At 33.4% G+C, this 25862-nt stretch overlaps 1 protein-coding gene across 1 annotated transcript in view; it reads right to left on the bottom strand.

Annotated features, from left to right (window-relative positions):
- pn (exopolyphosphatase prune) overlaps positions 1-25862 on the bottom strand; it is a 36538-nt gene that overhangs the window by 2928 nt on the left and 7748 nt on the right. The window contains exons 4-6 of the mRNA XM_071582814.1: positions 23594-23922; positions 17899-18135; positions 1829-2051 (exon numbers count right to left, since the gene is read on the bottom strand). Of these exons, the coding sequence (XP_071438915.1) occupies positions 1829-2051; positions 17899-18135; positions 23594-23922 (789 nt within the window). The remainder of the gene's footprint in view (positions 1-1828; positions 2052-17898; positions 18136-23593; positions 23923-25862) is intronic.

The raw sequence follows: 25862 nt of genomic DNA, 5'->3' as shown, positions 1-25862 counted from the left end.
TTCGCCATATATGGCCAGCTATTATCCATGTGATCCCGCGACTCCCCAATGAATGCTCTACTGTGGCTCATCAAAACTTTGATATAGAGCGTGGTTTAGAGTGGCATTGAAACATGGTCATTAAAGCAAGATAATAGGTATAGATTGAAGACTTGAAATGTGGGTGTACAGAAGGATAGAAAAGGTGAAATGGACAGAAGACCTGAAGACTTCATCAACCAAATATAACTCAATTTTGTTTTCTGAACTATTTGGCTAACTATTACCAGTAAGTGAATAAGATAATATGCCTATGCAGTTAATATATTCAATTAGTAATGGGAAGAGGTCATATGACCACTGGAGCTAATGTTATCCAGGTATTTTTCATCAATCTTACTAATCTTTTTGAAAATCTTTGTAATCATGAGTTGCAATCTTTATGTCTGAAATTTATGCATGCAGCCAGTTTTCCGATTTCAATTCACAAATCTTTTTCAACACGTTTTGGTTTGCTAAACTTTTACTTGATTCACTTCAAAGTCAATAAAAATGAAGCTTCACACACCACTATGATAAGTTGATCAAAGGTATTAGTATCTAAATATCCATTCTTGTGAAGAGTTTATGGCATTTTGGTTTTTCCCATGCATTCTTATTAACTTATCACCTACAGTAAACCTAGGATTTATATAGAACCTAGGAGGACCTGTAACGTTGGGTTGCATTCCCTGCCTTTCACAGTCCCCTCGGGGGATATAGAGTTTTGTGGTGCATGTTCATGTGATGGTGGTGTTTCACATTCTTGCTTGTTGTGTCCTGGCTTGCGTGTTGTTGGATGGCTTTCGTGCTGCATCCTGGGGTACAGTTGTTTGTTGGTTTACGGTATATGTGTTTGCACGAAGGGATTTTGCATGAGTGTGTGCGCTGCTGTGGATGTAATTTTCCATGTTGTTGTTTTGCGTTTGGTATTGTTCCTTTTTACGGTTGATGACCTAACACCCCCCGCCATAAGCCCTTGCGGCGGCTTGCGGGGTATTATGCAAATGTAGGATTTATGTTTTCTTTCGGAGTATCAAACTTGTTTTTGACAAGTTAAATTGAGATTGTGATATTTAATGCTATGTATTACATATATAATGTAATAATGTATATAGCAAAATATATATATATATATATATATATATATATATATATATATATATATATATATATATATAAATAATGTAATAATGTATAGTGATGTGGGGACTAGTGTAAACTAAAAACTTGCATACATTGGATGAGCGCATATATGAACTTATGGTTACCAAAAATCAATGTTTCACTTTACATTTAACTTTATCGTTCAAAATTACCAAGTTGGTTTTTATTAATCTTGACCTCACTTATGCCAGTTCTAATTTTTAGCTGTGAAAACTAATTCAGGAAATAGATCAAAAAGGCAGTTTTCAAAACTATTGCACTTGACGGCAAAACAATTTGTAGTTTGCCATCAAATTTATGGTGTGAAAATGGACAAAGAGGCTAGTTAAATGGAAACGAGAGGTAAAAAAATTGTGGGATACCATAGTGTAGACATGGCTAAACTCAAAGTACCAGGGCAAAAAAATGTATTGGTCTTAGTAAATTTACTAGAACATCATTCTTGTAAAACTTTATTACCCATTGTAATTAAAATGACATATTGCCACAGAGTATCCTTGGAACAAAGAATGCTATTTTATATACATCAAAGTTTTAAAGGAAAAGCACACAATGTTACCGAAAATTACACAACCAGTTTTCAAGGTACCTAAGTTTAGCATTTGGATTTGATAATAAAAGAGAATAATTATGATTCTCCTACCTGAGGAAATACCTCCAACAGAGGATCCTGCTCCAACATCCACATCATCTATAGCAGAAGCAAGGTGAGCACGTACAACTGGTAAGACCTGCTTACGTGATGCTCTGTGGTTGCCTTGACGGAAGACTGAAAGTCCAAGTGGAGGAGGTGCTCCACTCTTGCCTAAACGAACAGGCTCAAGCTCCAGGGGAGGCTCTCGAGAACGTCTCAGAAGTGAAGCCAACTAAAGTGTTAAAGAAAGAATATCTCTATGAGCTCAGAGACATGGTGCAAGGATGATAGGTGCCATGGATTTGAAATAATGTACGTAAAAAATGGACAAAAGAAAACAGTGTGAAATGTTGAGGAAGGAAATAATAAAAAAGTTTACTTTCACAACAAAAGTTTTGTGAAAAAAGGATGAAATGATTCCACTTTTCAATTTCACGAAAGGTGAACCAACATTCAAGAACTCTAAAATTTTCTATTCCTTTAATTAGTGATATTAATCTCTGGCAATATGCAGTATTTGTTAGGTAAATCAACAATTAACTAAGACAATCACAAGTTTTTGAATATATGATATGCAAATGAAAAATGAAAATAGAACCATCTAAGATTATATGTCTCTGTTAGGGCCTACAAACTAAAACAGAGATGAAACCTCTGCAGGATCTGGGCATAAAAATGCTTGGGCAAGCTTCATTTCATTCAACAGATTCATGCATCTTACAATACATGGAAGCAATGCTTCAGTTCAACTACAGAAAGAGAATCGAACAAATATCAATCAGCAGAAAATTTAATAATTTTACTGCCACACTGCAAACTAGTTTCATGCACAGCAAATAGTTATATAAATCCGAACTGAAAAAGTTGGAGTTGAAGGATTTTCTATTACTTGCTAATTTTATTTTCATTAATATATTGTGCTAACAAATAATCCATTCTTTCAAGCACTTTAGATATAGAACAAGAATCTTATAATTAAAAGACAATATTTAAACAGAACAGTAAACACGAGCTACACACAAGTACTGCCAAGAGTTGACTTCTACCACTACATTTAATGCAATTTACCCACTCCATTCAACATTCATTTTCAAAACTACATAATACATTAAGAGCACAAAAAACACAGAAATGAAAATGGCAAAAAGAAACTTAAAAATTAAGCCTGGAATTAGAGCCATCAAACAATTAAAACATTTGCAAAGGCATTTGAAATAAAATTTCCTGATTTTCAGCTCGGCTATTTCCAAGAGAGTGTCTGAAGTCTGCTGCTCTCTTCACCAAAAACCAATTGACAGTATGAGGCCTCATCTGATGCCTCTCCAACCGCTTTAGGTGGTGACACCAAGCTTAACTTGGGAGAATTCCTATGAGGATGTTATTAACTCAAAAGATAAAATCAAAGGATAAAAAGATTCAAAATGCCTAAGAATATACTTCTAAAAACCACACTCAAATGAATTTATAAGTATTAACTGGGACAAATATTATGGAGTACCAAGAGGTAATAGGAAAAATGAGTGAGGACAGAGAGACAGGAACAGTAAAAGAAAATGGGAACATATTAAGCGAGGGATATTGAAAGCCAAAGGCAAATAATAAGAACAGTAAATAGGAAATGGACAAGAGAATCATGGATTACTGACAAGATGATTAGGAAAGTAGATGAGAAAAGGAAAGGAAGGATGTTGACAGAATTACAGAGAAGGAAGTATACATAATTGAATAATAATTGATGAAGGAAACTTATGAGGTGAAAGAAGCATGGTGAAGAACACAGTGCGAGGAAATTGAGAGTTTACAAGAGAAGGGTGAAATGGGTGCATCGTACTGAAAGCTGAAAGACTTATCTGGAAATAAGATTCAATGCACACCATGAAAAATATGACAGAAAATTACTAATTGACCCAGGAAAGATTCAAGAGACATAGAAATAATATAAAGAGAATGCTAATTACATAGAAAGACAATAGGACATAGATTGGGATAGTATCCAACCAGATATGCTTGATTGCGAGATAAAAAAGGCATTAAGGGAAATAAAGTCAAATAATGCCATAGGGAAGGATAAAATTCCTGCTTCATGGTTGAAGAAAACATGGAAAGAAGAGTGTTTATGGGCTGATTCATGGTCTTTATGTGGGGACTATGGAACAATAAATTTGAGTTCACATGCAGTGAATATTTTACTTAGGATCATCAATAAAAGGATGAAGAGAAGCACTAGTGATTACTTTGGGAATGATCAGTTTGGGTTCAGGAGGGGGAGAGGCTCATAGAAGTAATCAAATTACCAAGTCCATGACAAAATCATTAAATCAGATAGTTTTGGGAATAATCAAGCTTTTGTTAGCCAGTAAGCTAAGGGGTTACAGTTATTGTCCAGTGCATTAGAAAATCATTGCTTTAGGTATGGGATGAAAATTAGGGAGGCAAAACAAAGGCTATGGGGTTTGTGAAAAGAGGAAATCTAAATTGAATGTTAAAAGAGAAAGACAAAATAGGAGCATGTAGACCAGTTTATGTATCTTAGAAGTGCTTTGGACCCATTTGGTTGCATTAGTAGGGATATAGGAACAATTGAATTGAGAAAAGAAGCTTCAATAACGAGGAGAGAGTTGATGACATGGACCTAAATAAGAAGTTTTGTAAAAGACTAGTGAAAACTTAGCATAGTATGGTTTAATACAGCTCAGCAACTTGGTCAATGAAACAAGATGATACATATAGACTGGAAGCTTTTGAGATGTGGGGGAGAGGAAGGAGAGAAAAGTTAAAATGGATGCAGAGAATTTTAATTGGCATGGAATGCTTGACTGTGATAGAAGGGAGGACATTAGGTAGGAAAAGTAGGGGTAGGAAAAGGATATCGATGTTGTATAGAATGATAGTTGATAGAATGTACATGAAATTGAAGAGCAATTTATTGTATTGTGGGGTGTCAGGTTTTGTCTTGCTGGGCAAGGCTAATATGCGTCGAGGTTGGGTCCACCCAAAATCTATTTCAACGAGTAGACTACCAAAAAAATGATAATAATTATTATCATGGCATGATGTGTACTATGTACAGCTTCATCGAGAAAATTAAAACAAATATTCAATTACATTGCTGTGAAACAAAAATAAAAAATAAGGAGAATTTAATGGCAAATTCTTATCGCTGATCAGGAACTTTCCAAAAAAAGATTCACTCTTACTTTTTATACAATTTTTATCAATGACAAATAAAAGTAGTTATTCCAGTAGAAAAATTAATTTTCTTTATAATTATTTCAAATTCTGATTCATTCATAATTCAGATGAAAATAGAGATGCTGATGCTTGGAATGAAATAAAAGCCTAAGTACGAATGGGAAGCACACAAACTAAACTTTTTGGAAGGAAGTTAACAATGTTCAACAGCTAAGTTCTCATTTGACGTTTCTGCTTACATGAGCAAGGCAATTTGTAGAGTATCGGTTTATTAAGATAAAACAACATTAAAAAGTATTAGCTCTGCATTTACTCCAGTTAATGCAATTCAGGTACATAATAAGCACATCTCTTTACCAGAGAAGCACAGCCGTAGAGGTTGAGCTTTTACAACATACCAATTTAAAAATTTGCACACAAAACATCTCATTACACACTGTACAAGTAAAGGCAATGCAACAGAAATGGGAAAAATATAGCTCACAGGTTATTCTTTTACAAATGGATAAAAGTAAAAACCCACAACAACTTTTCACTAGCTTAGCAGCATCAGTGTAGAAAATCTGAAGATAAACAATGGAATCACTTCCTCAAAACTTTTTTCCAAAAAAATAAACATGTCAACTATCATTACATCTTAAGTGCTGGCATACCTGAGTGCAAATACAAATCAATGTTTGTATAATGAGAATGACTGCCCAAAAAAAACAAAAGATACTACACTGAATTTTCCAATCTATTTTGATTATTCCATCAGTCTTGCCATTCTTCAGGAAGTTTCAACAATCGCAATGCAGAACTTCAAGATTTCAGGCAGTTCAGCATAAGGCTTATAAGACTGCCTGAGAGGTAGCCTCCAACTCAATTCTGCCACATAATTGACACAAGTCTAAGGCCACAAAAGACTATTGACTCCAGTATATAGCCTTATAATTACATTAATCATTTTACACAATGCACAATTAATATTAGTGTCTGTGTGTATCTATATATGTGAATGTATGTCTGTTTTTTTACATATATGTATGTATATATATATATATATATATATATATATATATATATATATATATATATATATATATGTATATATATGTATATGTGTGTGTGTGTGTATATATATATATATACACACACACACATACACATATATATACTATATGTGTGTATATATATACACACACATACTATATGCATATATATGTGTGTGTATATATATATATATATATATATATATATATATATATATATATATATATATATATATATATCCATGTGTGTGTGTGTGTGTGTGTATAATTTCTAAGCTTCATTAAATTAAATATGTACACTCATAAAAATACCATTATACAGAATACAATCCATGTCCAAAAACAATTCCATATATTCCCTTACTTTCTTTAATTTCATGACACATGATTCATAAGAATATGAACGGCATGCTCACAAAAGCACCATTTAGCACTCTCTGACCTTGGCAATACCACTGGCAATGTACAGAGTTTATAATCACAACCAACATAACTTCAAGCATTTAATTACTGCAAGTTTACATTTACGTATAGATACATTACCTATCTGAGTTTCACATCAATACATTTTTGCTATATATGGTGCATTTTAACTCAGATCATTTTCAGTGACCCAAAACTGTATCTGATATAAAAGTTAATACATAAGTTGTGCGTATATTTTATAAGATGAACTAGAATTTCATCTCTACTAGATCATAATACTAAATATCTTATTGCCCACTAACACAGAGGACTTCATGTACCATAAAAAATAGTGTATAATGCAAGAATTATTATTAATAAATAATGAGCAAAATTTTCAAAGAAATAAAAGATGCAAACAATGATTAAATTGTTAACCATAATACAAAAGCATTGTAGTATTAAGCAAAAAATAGGATAGTTGATATTAAGAGTCAATATCTAAGCATAAACTTATCATTAGTTTATTAATAAGAATAAAGGACACACCATAAAAAAATAACTTTAACAATTAATGCAAATTGAATTTCGACAACTGATGTTCGGTTAACTGGCAGATAAACACTTAATTTGCTGGAGACTAATAACTATGCAAATACATCCACACTTACCAGTATTTTTCTCCAGCAAACATGTAATTGATTTCATCAAATAGCAAGATGATTTCAAGTTTCAAATCAAGATCTTAACACCCATACACTCTTAATACCCATTTAAGGGAAAAACAGTCACTAAAAGATACTTTTCCATACAATGATTTTCATTCCATCATAGATTGGAAATCCCCTCTACCAAACCATCATGATAGTATTCGTTCCCACGTTTTAAATCTGACAGAGAAAAATTACTATTTCATCAGTTATACGAAAGAAAAAACTTCATAGTCAAACAAATAACAGTACTCAAAATGTCATTCTTTAAAGTATTATGTAGTGCCCAACCATTTGACCATTTTTTTAACCCTTGGTATATAGAGAAGTTTTAGGTTGGTTCTAGATTTCTGATGATTATCCACAAAAAACAGAAGTAAATTTGGTTTTACTTAAAATTTTTCAGAATATTTTTCTTTAAACTGATTTTCTATCTTAAAACAGTCAGTCGGTCACCAATCAAAACAGCACTTTGTGAAAAGGTTGTGAAGATATACATACTAGAATGGTGTATCTGTACATTGCAACCTAAGGGCTTAGGAAATGAAAACCTTTGCATTTTTTATGCTAATATGAAATTTTGCAAATCGCTTGGACTTTGAAGAATATAAAAGAAATTTCATCTATCATACAAAATGCTGTCAAAAGAAATGTGTTTAAAATTATTTGAACTTCTACATGATGTTTTGTACACATTCAGATACATATTCACTAAAAGCACAAACTGCCAAGTTTTATGTAGCCCAATAATTCACAAATATTTCTCTACTCTACTCCTAGGAGCCCTTATGTGGACACTAACACCTAATTGTGCTTTTAGTTTTGAAGAAAGTTGAAAATGCTTACAACTTGTCATGTATCTCAAGTATTTTCATGTCAATTTAAAATGACATACACCGTAAATTTGATTGAATGATTATTATGAAGGCCTACACAGAACATTGTTCATCACAAGGAATTTCTCTTCGGGATTTCATCCATATTAATTTCATAACTACAGTTTTCCTGACATTCAGCTTTTGTTTCTTAGGTGAAGTGCAGTATTTTTTAAATTTAGAATTTACTCCAGTGTGTTCTCATTTTTACACACAGTCAAATCTTGCTTAATGAGCATCTCATATAGTGAGTAATTCGCATAAATATTGTTTCTAAAAATGATCACTTCACGAGCAACTTTTCGCATAATGAGTGACGTGGAGAGGAGAATTCCCGGAATGATTGCACGCATGCTACTTCACTTTGTGTTTAGCAATCGTTCCACTAGCATATTAGGGTTGCTAGTAATCACATTTTCCCAAACTTGTATTCAAAAATTGTGCTTTTTCGTTTGAAGCTTAACAATATTTTTGCAAAAATATACCCAAAGAAACAGCGGCAAGAAGCCAGCCATAAGAGAATACATATAATAGTGGCAATGAAAAGTAAAATAATTGAAAAGCAGGAACAAAATGTGAGCATGGCTGACCTAGCACACACACACAATCGGCCTACATCAGCAATTTGCACTATACTTGGGAACAAAGACAACATTAAGGAAATAGATACTTCAAAAAGAGTGAAAAGGATATCTACACAATGGTTATGTATTCTCAATGATGTTGAAAGGTTGTTTCTCAAATGAATAAACGAATAGCTATTCCAATGTGACACCATTAACGAGAATATAGTATGTGAGAGAGTTCAAGTGATTTTTTTGGGCCTTGTTAAGAAGATGCCAGGATCTTCAACAGCTGAAGAAGTACTTAAACGAAGCTGTGAGGGCTCAAGAAGTTTAAGAGAGAAACTGTCATCCATGGCGTTGTAAGACATGGTGAAGAAGCAAACTCTGACTCATATGCAGCATAAGACTTCATTGGCCGCTTCAAGATGCTTGTAGATTCTGAGGGTTACCAGCCGCAACAGGTTTTTAATTATGACAAGATGGGCCTCTTCTGGAAGAATTTGCCAAAGTGAACCAATATATGGGCATATAACAACAGAGAAGAATGCATTGCCCAGCCAAGAGCCAATAAAAGGCCACCTCACACAGCTATTTTGTGTCAATGCCAGGGACATTTTGAAAATTAAACCCCTGCTTGTTTTCAGAAACTCAATGAGCCTTCAAGAAGGGTCAAGTCTAGAAGAGCAGGCGAAATGTGATATGGAAATAATGGGAAACTGTTCCATGGTAGTGTGCATACAAAGCATTGCCCTTATAAGGCAGTGGTTATGTGCAGTAGAGATTTAGTTAATGATAATGCTGAGTCGTATTTTCACAAAATTCCAAAGCGTCGGCAAAAACAAATATCGCCAGGCACCTTTCTAGTAAAACAGTACAAGAAATGTATCATATATTACAAACTAATGATTTTGATTTTTTTTACACATTGTGTTCGCATTCCAGGTTGGTTCACTCCATGATAGAAGAAATCCACAATCCTAAACAATATATATACACAATTTTCTTTGACTAAATCGTAACCCTAAATGAATGTTTTGCTTTACTAGAGAGATTCCAGAATGAATAATGCTTTTTGTACGCGGTTGTATTGCTGTACATACATTTTTTCATGCTATTTGTTACCGGGTAAGATTGACATCTTCATTACAGTTTAAACACAAGAATATTGAAAAAGTGACCATGTAAAGAAACTAATTTGAAATTATTATGAACCATCCATACTTCAATCACATTTGGAATGATTTACTTAAGGTTAAACATCAACACCTATGGAATATCACCAGTAGGCATATCAACAAACTATTCACATTTTTACTGGCTTGTGAAGACTGAGAATTCTTGGAAATGACCTACTCTCATCACCGAAAATGCCAAAGTGAAGGTCAAAGAACAGTGACACTTCCTGAAGCTGACAAAACAAGAGATTAAAATTTACCAATGTCTTCAACCACACCACAGTATTAAACCCAAAGGTTGGTTTTAACAGGTGAGGTGCTGTGTTTCCTTTATTTCTGGTAGACAGAAAATTGTACAAATTTAGGGTGATCTGAGAATTGAACTGGAGAACGTATAGTAAGTGTGTAGTAGGCTGAAAAGGGTTGGTGAAAAGTATATGCTGCACTTCACCTGAAGAAGCAAGCATAAATGCCCATCAAATGTATTGAAAATAAATAAGCTTGGATGAAACCCTAGAAAGAGAAAACTATTCACCATTATACATATTTACACCATCATTTAATCACTGCCGATTTGACCCCTAAGAAGCTGAAATATTTTAAATTTCACAAATATCAATTTCAATTGCTATGTGCAAATTTTTTTCCCTTAATTATCATGGAATCAAATTTTGGCTGCCAATATATCAGAGCATTGTCATAATGATGACGCATTTAATTATAGAATAACACATTAAAAACACGGATGACAAACATATGTAGCAACATATGCATCTGAAATTTTCCCTGAAGTGATATCCCTGAAGATGTCACATTATAATAGTGATCCTGATAGTAAGAAAATTTCTTCTTTGGCATCACTTTTGAGACTTGTCAACCTTATTTAGAAACACCACATGCAAGGGCATGGGTAGCCTACTGCCTACCATTCTGCCAGTAGCACCATAACCATCACCCAAAACCAATCAATTTTTCAGGAATTATGGGAGGGTATATTTTTATGGTAATGTTGAAATGATAATCTGCCTCAAGGCATAATGTATGGAAAGTGGTCAGTGACATTACAATGCATAACAAATTGTAAGTCAATGCTACTGCATTTGTATGTCCAAAAACTACAATTTGTTCTAACATATATATCAATTAATCAGAATTTACCAATAATTACGGCTAAACTGGAGGAGTTTGACTCTATTACCTAGGTACTTAGCATGAAATACACAACACAACCAACTATGGCATTATCAAAATATTTGCACTAATTATTTTATAAGACACCAGATCTTAGAAAAAATACATAAAATAATAGTTTAAAAAGGGAAATAATTCCATATTTACAAACAACTGGAATAAAAAAATCACAGTCATCTCCCAATTTATATCTGGCCAAAACCAATTAGGCTCAATCACATCAATGGAAAACTTAGTATTAGCTCTTATATTCTAACTGTTCGGAGTTTATACCTTATAAAATATAGAATAACAATTGAAGCTTAATAATTCATTCTGTCAAACTTTTGTAAATTAACACTTTCTTGGAAATTATTTATGAAAAAATGCACATGGTGTTGCACATGAACTTGTTTACTATTGTGATAATATCAAATGTAATCCTGAGTACTTCAAAACAATGCAATTTCAAATGGATGGATTCATACTTGGTGCAAATCAGTGAAGATAACTTTCACTTAAGTTTAATTTGGATTCAGCAACATTAAGTGGTTAACTGACTTGACTGAAATGACCATTTTTAATTGCCTTCTTAGGCAAGAGTTGCTCATCCACACCACAAGTGAAATTTTAAAGAATCACAGCTCTTGAGGAGGAACCATCATTAAAATAGAAAGCTCCCCTTTTTATGAGGATTGGGTTCAATTTCAAAAACTACAGAAATTGTATCTCCCCCCATTAGAATGACATTGGGTGATTTTAATGATTTGAATTTAGGAATGAATTAAAATTTGCAGACACTTTTACTCTAAGTAATAAAAATAATATCAAAACTCATGGCAGTAATTCAAACTTTTGCATAATTCTCATGAGATAAGCAGTTATCTACATTTGAATATATAACTTGAAAACACAGCTCAATTATAGAAATGTAGGCCTACAATTTCATTGATATGACAAAAATAGCGGGTTTGAATTGAACTGTGCTAGAAATGTTATGATAGCCGAAATTCTAAGGAGAAGTTGTAATCTTAATTTTGCAAATGGTTTCTCGATTTTTAATGATAGATTTGATGCATAACTATATGCTCAGTTGATGGGTGACAAGAAAGTACAAACAACACAGAAGAATCTATGTCAAGACAGTGGTGTAGGTCAATCTTAGGACTCTCGACCACAATAAGGGACTAAATAGGGACCTTTTTAATAGGGAGCAATTTAATATAATAATAATACCTTAAATAGGGAGTTTTTGGATCATAACTAACCTACATTAAAACAATTATAACCATCCAGAATTAATCCATTAATTTAGCCTGCATCTCATTCAAAGTGAACAATTTCAACACATTGCTGCATCATCATTTTTGAAACTATAATGCCACCTTTTGAAAATAAAGAAATAAATGTCACTAAAAGGGTAACTTTATAAATAACAGAATCCGAGATCCAGGTAAAAGGGGAGTTACCCTTAAAAATAATTTATTTTTCAAGTTTATACTAAAATTTGAAAAATTCAACATATTTTAATCTTCGATAAAAAATTGTTTATCATTTATTGTGGATAAATAAAGCATAATCAACGCAGGAAAAGCCCAATGATTGAATTCAATCGACACAGCTGACGTAAGAGGAAGGAGAGTACGGTAATATACCTTGGATACTGGACTGAGCAAGCTGATACATGAGTGCAAGTATATTCTTGTGAAATCCAAGGTTTGTGTGATAAACATTAAAAATATGGAACAGCATATTCTTATATGCCACTACCACAATTCAATACCAGTGCTATACTATATCTCTAATTCCCAATATTGTACAAGCCTCAAATTAGGAATGAAAACAACTATAACCTCTGTATCCATGGATTTTCTTCCCTTAATTTCAGTCATCAGGGTTACTGTTTTCCATAATTTTTAGCATATCTTAGTTTCGGTCAAACCAGATTCATTATTGCCAGTATGCTATTCACGGCGTCATATCATATTCGCTGTGCCATATCATTCACCAATGGCACTTTGTAAAAAGTGTACATCCAAATGGAAAATTATTTGCACAGAATTTTTGCTACCATCCACAAAGTGATAATTTGACAGATAACAATGCTTTAGGCACAAATTATCAAACCAGGGATGCAATCACACTTGTAACAGGAAGGCTAAAGGTCTAAAGTAAAATATTTTACTTAACAAGCAGGCATAAATGTTTTTAAAAAATCATTAATGACAGTTTTTTGATGTATACTAATGATAAAGCCTTCATAGCTAATAATATTTTTGAACCAATGCATATCCATAAATACTTTTTGTCTTCCCATTGCTGTGAAATAAGCTCCTCTCCTCTGCAGTAAAGGCTTAATTATTTTAAAAGTAATATGAAATGCAGGAGTATACCATCAATTATTGGGATAGTTTTAGTTAAATAATCCCTAAATGTTATTGAATCCAAAATTTTTGCTGTGACAGATTGGCACTCGATGAGAACCTATGTATTTCAAATAAAAAGACCCACCCTAATTAATAACTATATTTTGAGCAATTGTTACTAGCCCAACAACTTTTCGGAGCAATACATGCAACATTTTTTTAAGTAGATTAGTTCAATTATGCAATGCCTTAAAATTTTGATTATGAAGAAACCTAACTAAGGCATTATCACTAAGAAGGTTATCGCAGAGGGGCTTTCAATTGCATAATATTTAATGCATATTCTTAGTTTTTCTTCACTGCTTACACAATTCAATTCTTAAGAAACAAATATAGCTAATTTAAATAAGTAATTAAATTAATAATGTATATTTATGTGAATTTAGCAAGAACTGAGTAACTGAAAGGTTTTTCATAATATCTAAATGTACGAGTGAATTGGTAATAGAATTCCAGGAAATATTTTTTAGCTTTAACCATATTTCACGGTAGTTTTTTAAAGCAGATATCTAATAAATAAAATAAAAATACAGTTCAATTGTCCAGATTCCTTAAGGCTTTTGTGTGTCATAGAAAACGTTCATCCTCATCATACCACTAATTTAGAATCAATTTCATATATTAATCAATGATCTCATTGATGGACACATTCAAATGTTATTATGAGCTGAAATTTCAATGCTTTTGATAAAATATAAAATAATGTTGCACATATGAAACCACCAATCACTACCACTTGGCATAGAGTGACCATTAAATTCTGAGAAAATGTAAGGAAATCATGAGTAAAATTACATGAAATTAATAGTCTCCTAATAACTCCTAAAATTTGGTGCACATATTTTGCATATTAAAGAAAGGAGCATATTATAAAAGAACATTTTCCTGAGTAATGAATACAGAAGTGTAACAATGCATTCTCTCTTCACCTTGAATAACACTCCAATTTTCTTATGTTCTACCTTTTACGCATAGAACTACTTTGTTGGCAAATGTACTGCATCTGCAGGACTGAATTTCCCTAACAGTTCAATATTTAGGTGAACCAAGCCATTAAAGTATATCAATGTTCGAAAATTAGATAAATTCATTTAGGTACTGAAAAAAATTCAGACTTGCTAATCTATAAGAAGAGCCTATTCACTTATTGGTACCTCAGTGTATAATCAAAGAAAAAAAAGACTAAGTAGGGGTGTTAGAATTGGCCCTCCATTGTGAAATGGGGAGAGACAAAGGAGTGGTACGCAGGGGAAAATTAGCGTCAAAGAGGAATGGTAGCTCACTGGGATCAGAGCCTTACTTTCTTCTTTCCTACTGACACAGGAAATGTCCTTCCTACACATCTCCCTTAAACCCCATCTTTTGTACCACATCTTTACCATAGTGAGCACCTGGCCCGGCAGACACCTAGCAGTAGTAGATTCTTCAGCGACTGAATGAATCCAAAGAGTTACCATAAATATGTCAAAAATAATTAAACCCTAGGTTATTCATAATGAATGTCAAATTTCAAAATACAATGGAAAAAAATTTCTCGACTCGTCCAATAGTTACTAGTAAATTACCCTGGAAGAAGTTAGTGACTTGGGATGAGATTGTGGGGAGGATCTTTAGGATTAGATGATGCTTTTAGTGAAATAAGGTTTGACGTTAACACAGATTTTGCTGATGATCTCCTGATGGACGAACTTGATGACTCATATGATGATCTCATTCTAGCAGGAGATAGGGGCAGTTTATTTGCTAATAGAGATGGCAATGAATGAGAGTTTCATGTTTTTAGTATGTTAATGCATTTTCAGAAATGATAAGCACACACACATTCGAAGTGGACAGAACTCCTGGCATAAATCCTAAAAATGATACTTCAAATTCTATCATTCTTTTGAACTTCAGGGCCCCATATTCAACACATTATTATTTATTGAGAGATTGTATGTGAATATTTTTACGGTCATCCCATACAAACAAACATTTGGATTTGAAAATGGAGAATTGTAAGCAAAGATTGAATAAAGTTTTGACAAATTTTATAAATCTTGCACTTCACATTATCCATCTATTTATGACTGGGACTATTTATCTGCTTTTTTGCCATGCTACATCATTTGACTTAAAAATTCTTTATCACCATACTGCATGCTTTTTTTCTTTTGAGGATAAAAATCATAAAAATACTGTTGGTTAATATTAACTTTATGAATTTAATATCACAGGATCAAGTGCTGAAAAAAACCACACATAACTACTGGGGCTAACTAAAGTAAAGGAATGTATTCAAGTTAAGGAGATAGATAAAGACCAATCAGATGAATTACAACAAAGCTGACTTTACAGGGTTTCTTAACCAGGGGTCAAAGACACTTTCTGGTGCATACAAATACCAATATCACCTCCCATTCTATTATTTCAGATGTAAACATAACAGACCTGCTCTAGATCATACCTTATTATGACTAAAAAGGTCATATTTTAACCTATAATATGCTAATAAGACCCATTCCAAAGTAATGTACAATCAATATTCAAATTCTCAAAATGTATGGCTTCCAGCTAAGTGTAGGTTCCATGCGAAAAGCTACATGACTCTGAAAAACTTGGTTAGGGACATGGTATAATAATAATATGATGGGGGTGAAGATTCATCCTGGTATTTCAATTACCTATTTTGGCATGAAAGAGTGGCGCACAAGATTTATGGCATAGTATTTGAAGGCACTCATTTTATTCTAAGGCAAGGGAAGTTTTCATTTCTACAGAACTTTTGGCAAGTGTAACTCATTTAAAAAAGGCATAATCTGAGAACTTTAAAATTGTTAATTTTACCATTGTTTCATTTTATCTTGTAATCCTATTGCATCTTCAAATTGGAAAAAAAACTCAAAGACCATAAAAGTTCTTTGCGGAATTTGATAAAAGTCTGCATTAAATGCATATATTAATAATTCAAAATGGGTGTGTACTCTATTGGAACCAGTCTCTTCATCATTAAGCATAATATGATACAATTCACCAAATGTGACTATTTGTAACCTATTTAAAACTTAGAGGAACTGCTTTAATATAAATTTCAATGAAGAAAATATAATGAAATATTTTCTCTGGCAATACAATATTAAAAATTGAGAGGAAGTTCATACATAAGAGGAAATGGTGGTCCATTTATATTCCCAATTGATATTCCCTCCCAGTCAGTCCATGCCTTTAAATTTAGTTTTTTAACTGAAATAATTTCACACTTTCTTCTGTATTCATACTCATCTTGTCAACCTTGTCATTTTAAATACCATTAAAGATGGCAAATTTTAAGTACTTTCCCTATTCCTCATAATTTGCTTAAAAATTTAATCCCATTTCACAATTTGTGACCAATGCTTTGTGACCAATGCTGACATATTATGAGAATCGAAGGTATGCCGAGCCAGACTATCTGATGGCTAATAACCAGTCTTAATTAATGCAGCAGCATGCAATTTAACATTGGCATTGACTCCACGAATGAATCATACATAATTCATTTCTGCTTCTGAGTTAAACCTATTTTACTTGAAGGAGACAATTTAATAAATGTCTATTTTACAGATTTACACAGCAAATGTGGTCACTCTATGCAAGTTTAGGAATATTCAAATCTTCATAGACAAGATAACGGTGTTTAAGACCAATAACACAAGATTATGGCAAATTAAGTCTTCTTTAAGATTATTTTCACCTTGGTATACTTTAATACAAATTGGTATAACTTAGTAGGAACAAGAAAATAAATGGTAATTTCTTTAAAATAACTCCTATTCTCTAAAAACACAATATTAAAATAATATGGAAATAATACTGCATTAATTTAACACAAGTCTTGTCTTGTGTTAATATAAATTTGTTGCTTAATAATTATTCCCACTGAAGCTAGGATAATAATCGCAAAAAATTGTCATTCACTAGAATGGTTTAAAATACCACATTGTTTAACATTCAATTATGATGCATACCAATTATAAACTGTATAAAATTACAAATATAAAACTCAAGACCATAGTAACATAATACAAAATGTGTCTAAAATACAATAATATTAATAGGTGCATCAATTAAACAACAATAAATAAATCACAAATTAATTACAAGTTATCATTCCATCTATTATCAAAAATAAAGTTTCTATGAAATCATCTACAGAGAAATACCAACACAACAAAAGTAATTTCAAAGTTATAAAATAAATTTAATTTTATGGAGGATAATACTGTATATAGCTGAGCCAGTCAGTTTTTTTCCCTTTCATTAAGAAAAAATGGTAATGACAGCCTAATAATCAATAAGAAAACAATATGCGCATATCAGCACGAGACACTTCCGGGGCAATAAATCTGGTGACACTATAGTTATATAGGACAGAGCTTCTTTCAGGGCTGAGAGGTTTTCAGGTTTTGCTCGCACGTGGCTGTTCTGGCTTCCTGTGGGGTAGTGGGCGGAGTAGGTGGGGTAGGTGGTAGGGCAGATGGGGATTGACTCTGGCCTTTTCCTGGGCGTACCTGCTCGGCCAGCATCCCACTAGAAGTGGGAGAGGCCGTGGCGGAGGCCCCAGAATTCCCAGATGCTGCATTCGAAGGGGTGGCTGGTCTGGGACGAGGTGAGAATATGCCGATGTCTCTCTGCAGGGCTTTTGTCTCCGTATCTATTCGGAGGCCCATTAGTAACAATGCTGGAAAGCGTCGTTCTGAACAGAAGCTCTCCATAGCAGCACCTGCGTCTGGGAGTTCTGCAAACTCCTGGAAACAATTGAAAATAAAAAACCATAAACACAGTAATCAACCCAAGGGTAGCTTTGATAGGTGAAGTAGAGTTCACCCAGTATGAGGCCCAACATGGTGCATTAAATGGACACATCAGGGTAGAGGGGCCAGTTCCTTTCCCTGATCCAGATATGGTTTCCCAGGAAGATCCTATACCCAAAAAATCACAAAGCTTGGGTGGAGCTGAGGGAGCTCAGAGAGGCTTACCTGGGAATCAAACCCGGGCCCTCCAGTCAGTAGTCCAATGCTCTACTTCTAGACTACTGCAACCCACAGAAACAATTGCACACAACCATTTATTAATGCTTGAAGAATAAGCCTCTCTTGTTTTCCTTCTAACTGAAGTGTTTAGAATATTAAAAAGTACTGTAAGTCCCCACCTTTTCATCATGAGACCAATTCTCCAAAATACCTATGAAGAGCAGAAAATCACTAATTATCCTTCAAAATGAATCAGCGGTCTCATATGAATCAGAATTGAATTGAGCTTACATAGTTACACACAGAATGTTCATTTAATACACAAAGTTAGTGTTAAAATAATACAATTTTGTTTATCATTTAATTAAGATCCTCCTCAACTTGACACTTAGAAAAGCTAGTGAATCTTGAAGGAAATTGATAATTATGCAATAAAAATACATACCATTATAAAATAAATTTCATCGATGATGCCCACTTTATGAAATGATAATTTTACTGAAGACTACAATGTGATTTAAATGCATGTAAAATAAATACAAATTTACTTGCATATATACACAGTAGGAGCAAAAACCTTTTGAAAACTTATTGCACATATTGTATCAATAAATCAGATGCCTCTTGAGCCCAAATCTATGTTTCGGCATTTTGTCTGGAAATATTAAAAAATGTGTCACTCAATATTTATTCCCACCTGGGTTTACCTTCTCCAATGAACAATTACTGGCTAGAATAGCAAGTAAATGGTTTTGCCATGAGTGGACATATTTTGATTTCTTTCCAGTTAAAATAATAGGCCAAAATGCAGTACTTGATTGCAAAATACAATGGAACTTCACCTAACGAGCACCTCTCATAGTTTGAAATTCACATGAGCAAAAATATTTTGCCAAAAAATGACCAGCTTAACAAGTGACTTTTGGCATAATGAATGACAAGGAGTAGGGAATCCTCAGAATGATTGCGTGCAGACTAGTTTTATTTAGCTTTAGTCTATATTTAGCACTTGTTCTGATAGCATCTTACTGTCGTTATTGATCACACATTTTTCCAAACTTGTGTTCAGACATATTAGTTGATTTTTTTGGGCATAGTTTGAAAAATGCCCTGAAGAAAATTGCTAGAAGACAGCTTTAAGAGAATAAAAATAATAGCAGAAATGAAAAGGAATATCATTAAAAAGAGGGAAAAACTGAGCGTGAATTAACTAACAGATACATAAGACTAGTAGCAGAGATCCTCCTCAACTACTCAATCCATAGTCTTTTCACTCACACCGACAACAATTTTTGGATCGATTGTTCTGGTTTCTTAAAAATGAGATCCTGAAAACATTGAATAACATCAGGCATCCTAACAACATGCTCTATCAAGTGAGTTTTCCTCACCAGTGTTGCATAATCATTATTTCGTCCAACTCATTATATTTTTCAACAACATCATATACTGTCGATTTTGTGAGTATTCAAAGAACGGGTACTCAAAGAACAGAATAATTTATTGCCAAGCGACCAGCACATACTCTTTCAATAATCGCAGCTCTTTGCTTATACTTTGCACTAGTTCTCAGCATTGAGACTGTTTTGAGGTTATGACTGTTCAATACACACGTCAAGCTCATTTGGGCACCAATGGCATCCTCTACATGTGGTATAAAATGGTGGGAATTTCAATGGAATTTTGTCTGGCCACACCCTCTATATACAAGGGAAAGTCAATACACGTTGCAAACGTCAAATTATCTCATACCACATTTAAGTTAGCAAGCATATATTTTTCCAGCAGAAATCAGCATATGTATGCTTGTCATGCAAGCTCTAAGGTATATTGTGGTCAGTCAGAGGCAGCCAGTGCAAGATGGTAGGTGTGTTGCATGTGTGTACACAAGAAGAACAGCATACACAAGTGAACATGAGAAGAACAGCTGCGGCAAACATTTCATTTGGAATGCTTGGTACATCCACCGTACAGTCCCGACTTAGCCCCCAGGGATTTTCATCTGTTCAGAGCACCAGAAAAACATTTGGTATTCATAGGCCTTAGATGTTACATGTTGGCTGCAATTGCAAACAAAAGACTCCTTTGCTGCTGGCTATCAAGATCTAGTAGAGAGATGGGTTAAGAGTCTGAATGTAAAGAGTGAATATATAGCAAAATGAAATTAATTTCAGGAAGTTACTTTGACAATCCCGGATAGCATTGCCTCTATCCAGTTTTGCAAGTTATTTATTAAACTACCCTCATGATTTTCCTCGGATAAAACTTGCACCTAATTTATTGTTTTTTGACTTTGAATTAATGTAAAATACAATAATGTATTCCATGGATAAAATTGTTTTGCCCAATGAGTGTTTCCCTTTACAAGAAAGATAGTGGAAGAAATAATACTTGGATATTTAGTATGAGTTCAGCTGGAATATTATAATTTTTTGTACTGTGCATACCCTTTTCATTATTATCACTTTAAAAAAATATGATGTACATCTCGTGAGGATTTCCCTTTGCAATGGAATTCAGGACCAATGAAATATTATTGTCCATAAACTTACCTGAAACTGTTTCCTGTCTGTATCTATGCACAAAAGTTACAATGTTGTTGCTAATTATGCCACTGATAGAGGATTATTACATGGCAAATCAACAAGATTCTGACAATACAATTAAACAAAAGTTCTTATAACTGTTAAGCTCTTGACCAAGATTACTCCCCTGACTATCCAATAAATCTAATTAAAATGCCCCACCAGACATTATTACAAGCTGTATATTTTCCTTCTAGGACATTCATATCATTTAGTCACAATTTCATGTCAGGTAAGGCAATTGCTTTTGTTTATGGCCACAAATGCAAACAGCAAACCCATCCTTTCTGGATTGAAAATTTATTAAAATGAAAACAAAAAATAAAGTCATAGCAGAACCAGAAGAAGTCAGCAATTGTACAGCTGGATGTAAATATAACATTAAAGAATTTAGCAGACAAAACTGGAGGAATAAAAAACACTTCTTAGTAGTAAGACTAATGAGAGCATTTAGAAGCAAATCTAAGGACTGGCACAGAGAAAACTTCCATACTTAAGAGATAATATGCTAATTTGGGCTTTATTCGGGCATTCTCACTAAGACAAGCATCATCAGATATTTGTCGCATGAAAGCTCTACATATGTCATGCGAGCAGGGTGTAATCTTTGATGAATTTAGTATTAATTGAATATAGGTTGGATTGCTTTTTTTGCATATGAATGACCTCACAATAAGGAGTAGAATCAACTATCTCACAGTGCTTACCTGAGGCATATTTCACGAGATTTCAATGAATATCATCAGGCCTTAGAAATATGCACGCAGTTGTTTTTATGGGAGGCGACTGACAGGTAATGTTATTTGTGCCATTATGGATGGATGGAAAAGGAATGGTAAAGAGAAACCCGGTATCGGCATTAGCCTACTCTAGTCGAAAGCCGCCAAGGGGTCTGCAGTTTAACATCCCATCTTACGGATGTCGTACTCACTCAAAGTGCCCTCCACAAAGGACCTTAAGTAGGGATTGGGATCCCACTGAAAAATATTTGTTGTTATCTCCAGGATTTGAACCTGGGCCCTCTGGGTAGGAAGCCAGTTCATTAGCCACTGCACTATCCCAATCCCCAATATCTATATATTTTAATAATTTGTATTTATAGGAAAATTTTCATTAAGCAGAACATTGTTAACTTTCAAATGTCATAAAAAAATACAGTAGATAATGCTGGGGCAAAAACAGTTCAATTACAAGTCCCAGGTTCAGAGGAACAACAATACACTTTCATTCTAACAGTATTGGTGGACAGAGAAAAGTTTCCACATACATAATTTTGACATGGAAAACACTCCCAATTGGGAAAATTTCCCTGCAGAAATAGGGATCAAGTAGTAAGAAAAGAAGGCGAATAATTATCTTGTAATAGACTGAATGAAGCATGTGGGGGAATGCTATCAAGTTTCCCTTCTCCAATGCCATGACATGCTAGTGTCTGATAGTTTTTATGACCATCTCACAAAGAATGTAAAGAAACACTCCACACATGGAACACAAATAACGACAAAAATAGTCCAGGAAGAATGACTTTTACAGGTCCTGTATACTTAAACCATATGATTTCTGCATCAATAGTCCCTTCATGTTTCATTTTAAGAGTTTGTATTCAGAATATACAATAACTGCAGTTCTTTAAACAACACTGATGGGAAGAATTAAAGTTTCAAAGGAATCATTATAGAATTAAATCAAAGAGAACTTGATTATCTTAAGTATTTTCAACTAAGCATTTAATTTTCAATACATCTTATGATAGCGAAGACCATTTGGTTCGGTATAGCAATGAAGACAAAGAAGTATTCAGCAGAGGAGACTTGTGGCATCAACAAAAATTAGATAGATTCAATTTCTTCTATGTATTCTTTGGATTTTTTACTTTGTTCAGCTTCTAATTTTAATTTGATATAATCTTTTGAAGATGCTATTTCAAATGATCATTTATTGTTGGCATCCCTTTTTTAGGCACTCTTCTGGCAACAGAATATTAATGTATCGTAATTAATTAATACATTTTATTTTTATCAACTCCTACAAAAATGAATATTCCACAATAAATTGTAGACTATTGTTCCAATATCTTCAGAATATGCTACGACTTTTCCCATTAAGAATCGATACATTGCAATTTGTAAATTTTTCCTGAAATTCAATGCTCAAAAATGTGTCACACCTTGTGTGATCTATGTTGGCACAAAAAGTTCATCTTTTTGATTAAATTTTATTAATCCCATGTAAAACTATGAAAATGATTTCCCTACCTAAATGTCACATATTTACTTTTACCACCATTCAGCTTTTTCCGTTACCATATTTTGATTTAGTTCAAATTAAAAAGGTTCTACTGCACTAGATTTAATACCAATTGTAATGATTTCATCATTATTTAACTGAACAAAATGATACCGTTGCAAAGCCAAATTAATTAAAAAGCACCAAAATGTAATGTTTTATATAATTAAAACGTTTATAACTGAAAATTATCATAATTTCACTGGTTTTAAATTAAGATTCAGAAATCAATAGCAAAATGTGTGAAAACCAAAATATTTACATTTTCTAATCAATAAACTAGTAAAGATATAGGAAATATGGCATTATAGAATACAGCTGGTCAATAGATCAAGTTTCCATTCATTTCTCAACAAACTTACTTCAACAAGCATCGGCAAAGAGGCTATTGGAACACGAGCCTCAACAACCTTGAGATCCCGGGCAAGCAGTTGTCTTGGCGGGAGGGCAAGAGCACTGTTTGCCCGTGCTGCAACAAGAAGTCCAAATAGCTCCTCCTCTCCCAATGGCGCTGCCCCACTGGCCTCACCATCTATTGAATTCCCAACCTTTTCAGAGAGGGAAGGAGAAGGGGAAGGAGATGGGGTTGATTGCCTTAGACGACGACGGAGTCTCGCCGCTACCTCCCGGTCCAGCCGAGTAGCACGACCAGCAGCCTCAGACAAACAGGCTGTGTCTAAAAGAATAGGTCCTGCAAAGAAAAGATGCTCCTGATAAAAATTTTAATGCCATGATAGAGATGATACCTTATATGCAAATACTTAAAGACCTGCTTGTACACTTACATTAGCCTAATGATGCCATGTGATGTAAAAAAATTGTGCAATGAGAATAGATAGAGCACATTTATAAAATGTACACTTGAAATTTGCATGGATGATAGTTCATAGTGGCAGCCTCCATTGAATTATTCAATTTGCAGTCCAGAAAATCCCTTTTCTTACAATTAGTGCTTAAATTATTGTTTACTACTACTACAGTTTAAGAAATAGTACTATTTCAAAGGAATTTAATTGAGAAATCTCAGTTCTCATTCTTGGCTCTAAAATTAAGATTGAATTCTCATTAATATGCAATTACAGTCAACTCCTAATAAAAATAAGTGGAATAAGCTGTGGACTGATTTTTCATACTTCACAGTATCTGCGAATAACTTTATTCTCCACTGATAAATTGTACCTTCATTAGTATTCATGAAAATTATGATAATGTTTTAATCCCAGCAGTGTTCCAAAACACTTCCCACTGAAATTCACACTAAAGAGAGAGCGTTATTGTTTAAGTTGCTGAAAATCTATTTCATATCTAAAAGCAAAAAAGAGTACTGTGCAAATCATTTAAGAAAATAACTTCCAAGAAGATCATCGATAAAATGGTTTCAACATTATGTCATTGGTGGGAACACTTAAATGGAGTCACACCTAGCAGGCTATCAGTTTGGTTTCTAATTAATTGAACAGTAGCTTTGGAATAGATAATAATTGTAAAAAAAAGAAGAATGCATCCAATGTAACCATTCAAAATAAAATCAGTAGAGGGAGAAGAAAGATTCACTTGCCTTTACAGGTAATAGACAAAAGTTTTCATCATGAGGGTGTTTTTGTAGAAAACAAATTTACCTTAATCTGATTGGCACACTGGACTTAGAGACTTGTAGGGTTATTAGAAGTTTTTATTATGATGGAATATGCAGCTAAGAGTTTTAAAGCAAAACAATCACTAATTATGATGCTAAATTACATACTCTTAAGACAAGAATCCCCTTAAACTGAGGAGTATGTAAAAACAGCATAATTCCAACCTTGAAACCATAGAAATATTGAATTATTTCACACTTGATACAATCCTGACTTGGAGCTCAGCATGTGTTATGGGTTACACAATAGGCTGAATTTATTTGACTTTCCAAGGCATTGAGGAAGCAGGCATGTTAGTGCAGCAAAATAATATTATTAAATATAGTAAATCCTTGCTAGTCCAGACCCGGTTCATCTAGACAGAGTCAGGCCATGTAGTGGGGATGATTTATTATGGGGGTCACAAGATGGCTGCACTGCAGTACATCACTGAAAAATATGTTTTGCTAACAAGTTTCTCTGGACATGAATGAAACCCATTTGTAAGTATTAAATCATTTCTCTAGTAGTATTGTAAATTAGATATTACCAATACTACATGAAACAAATAATTCACTTGGTCATCAAAATGCTGCATACTGCATAATCTTAACACACATGCCAGACAGATGTTATTCTTTCCATGTGCTTTTTTAACTTCTGAAGCACATACCTAATTATTGGAGTTATTTTAAATAACAATATTGACCATAAAAATTATAATTTATTTTAATAAACTATAATTTGTGAGCTGGGCTAAGCAGGGCTGATTCTTTGAGAAAGGTGGAACAATATACTATTGCAAATGTGTGGAAGAGATGTTGCATGAAGATGAGGTTTATCTCCACTTAACAGGATTTGAACCTTATTATAATGGTTAAATCTTGTCTAAGTGTGGTTTTAAAATAATTATTTTTTCAAATTGTGGTTGTTAATTTTACTTTGCATGAATTCCTTAATAATTTTATACAATCTAATTTTTCTACTTTAAGGATAGAATTCATTCATAAAAAGA

Source organism: Hetaerina americana, unplaced genomic scaffold (assembly GCF_022747635.1).
Source record: "Hetaerina americana unplaced genomic scaffold, ioHetAmer1.1.p SCAF_1, whole genome shotgun sequence".
Lineage (NCBI taxonomy): Eukaryota > Metazoa > Arthropoda > Insecta > Odonata > Calopterygidae > Hetaerina > Hetaerina americana.
This window is presented reverse-complemented; position numbering and strand designations above follow the sequence as displayed.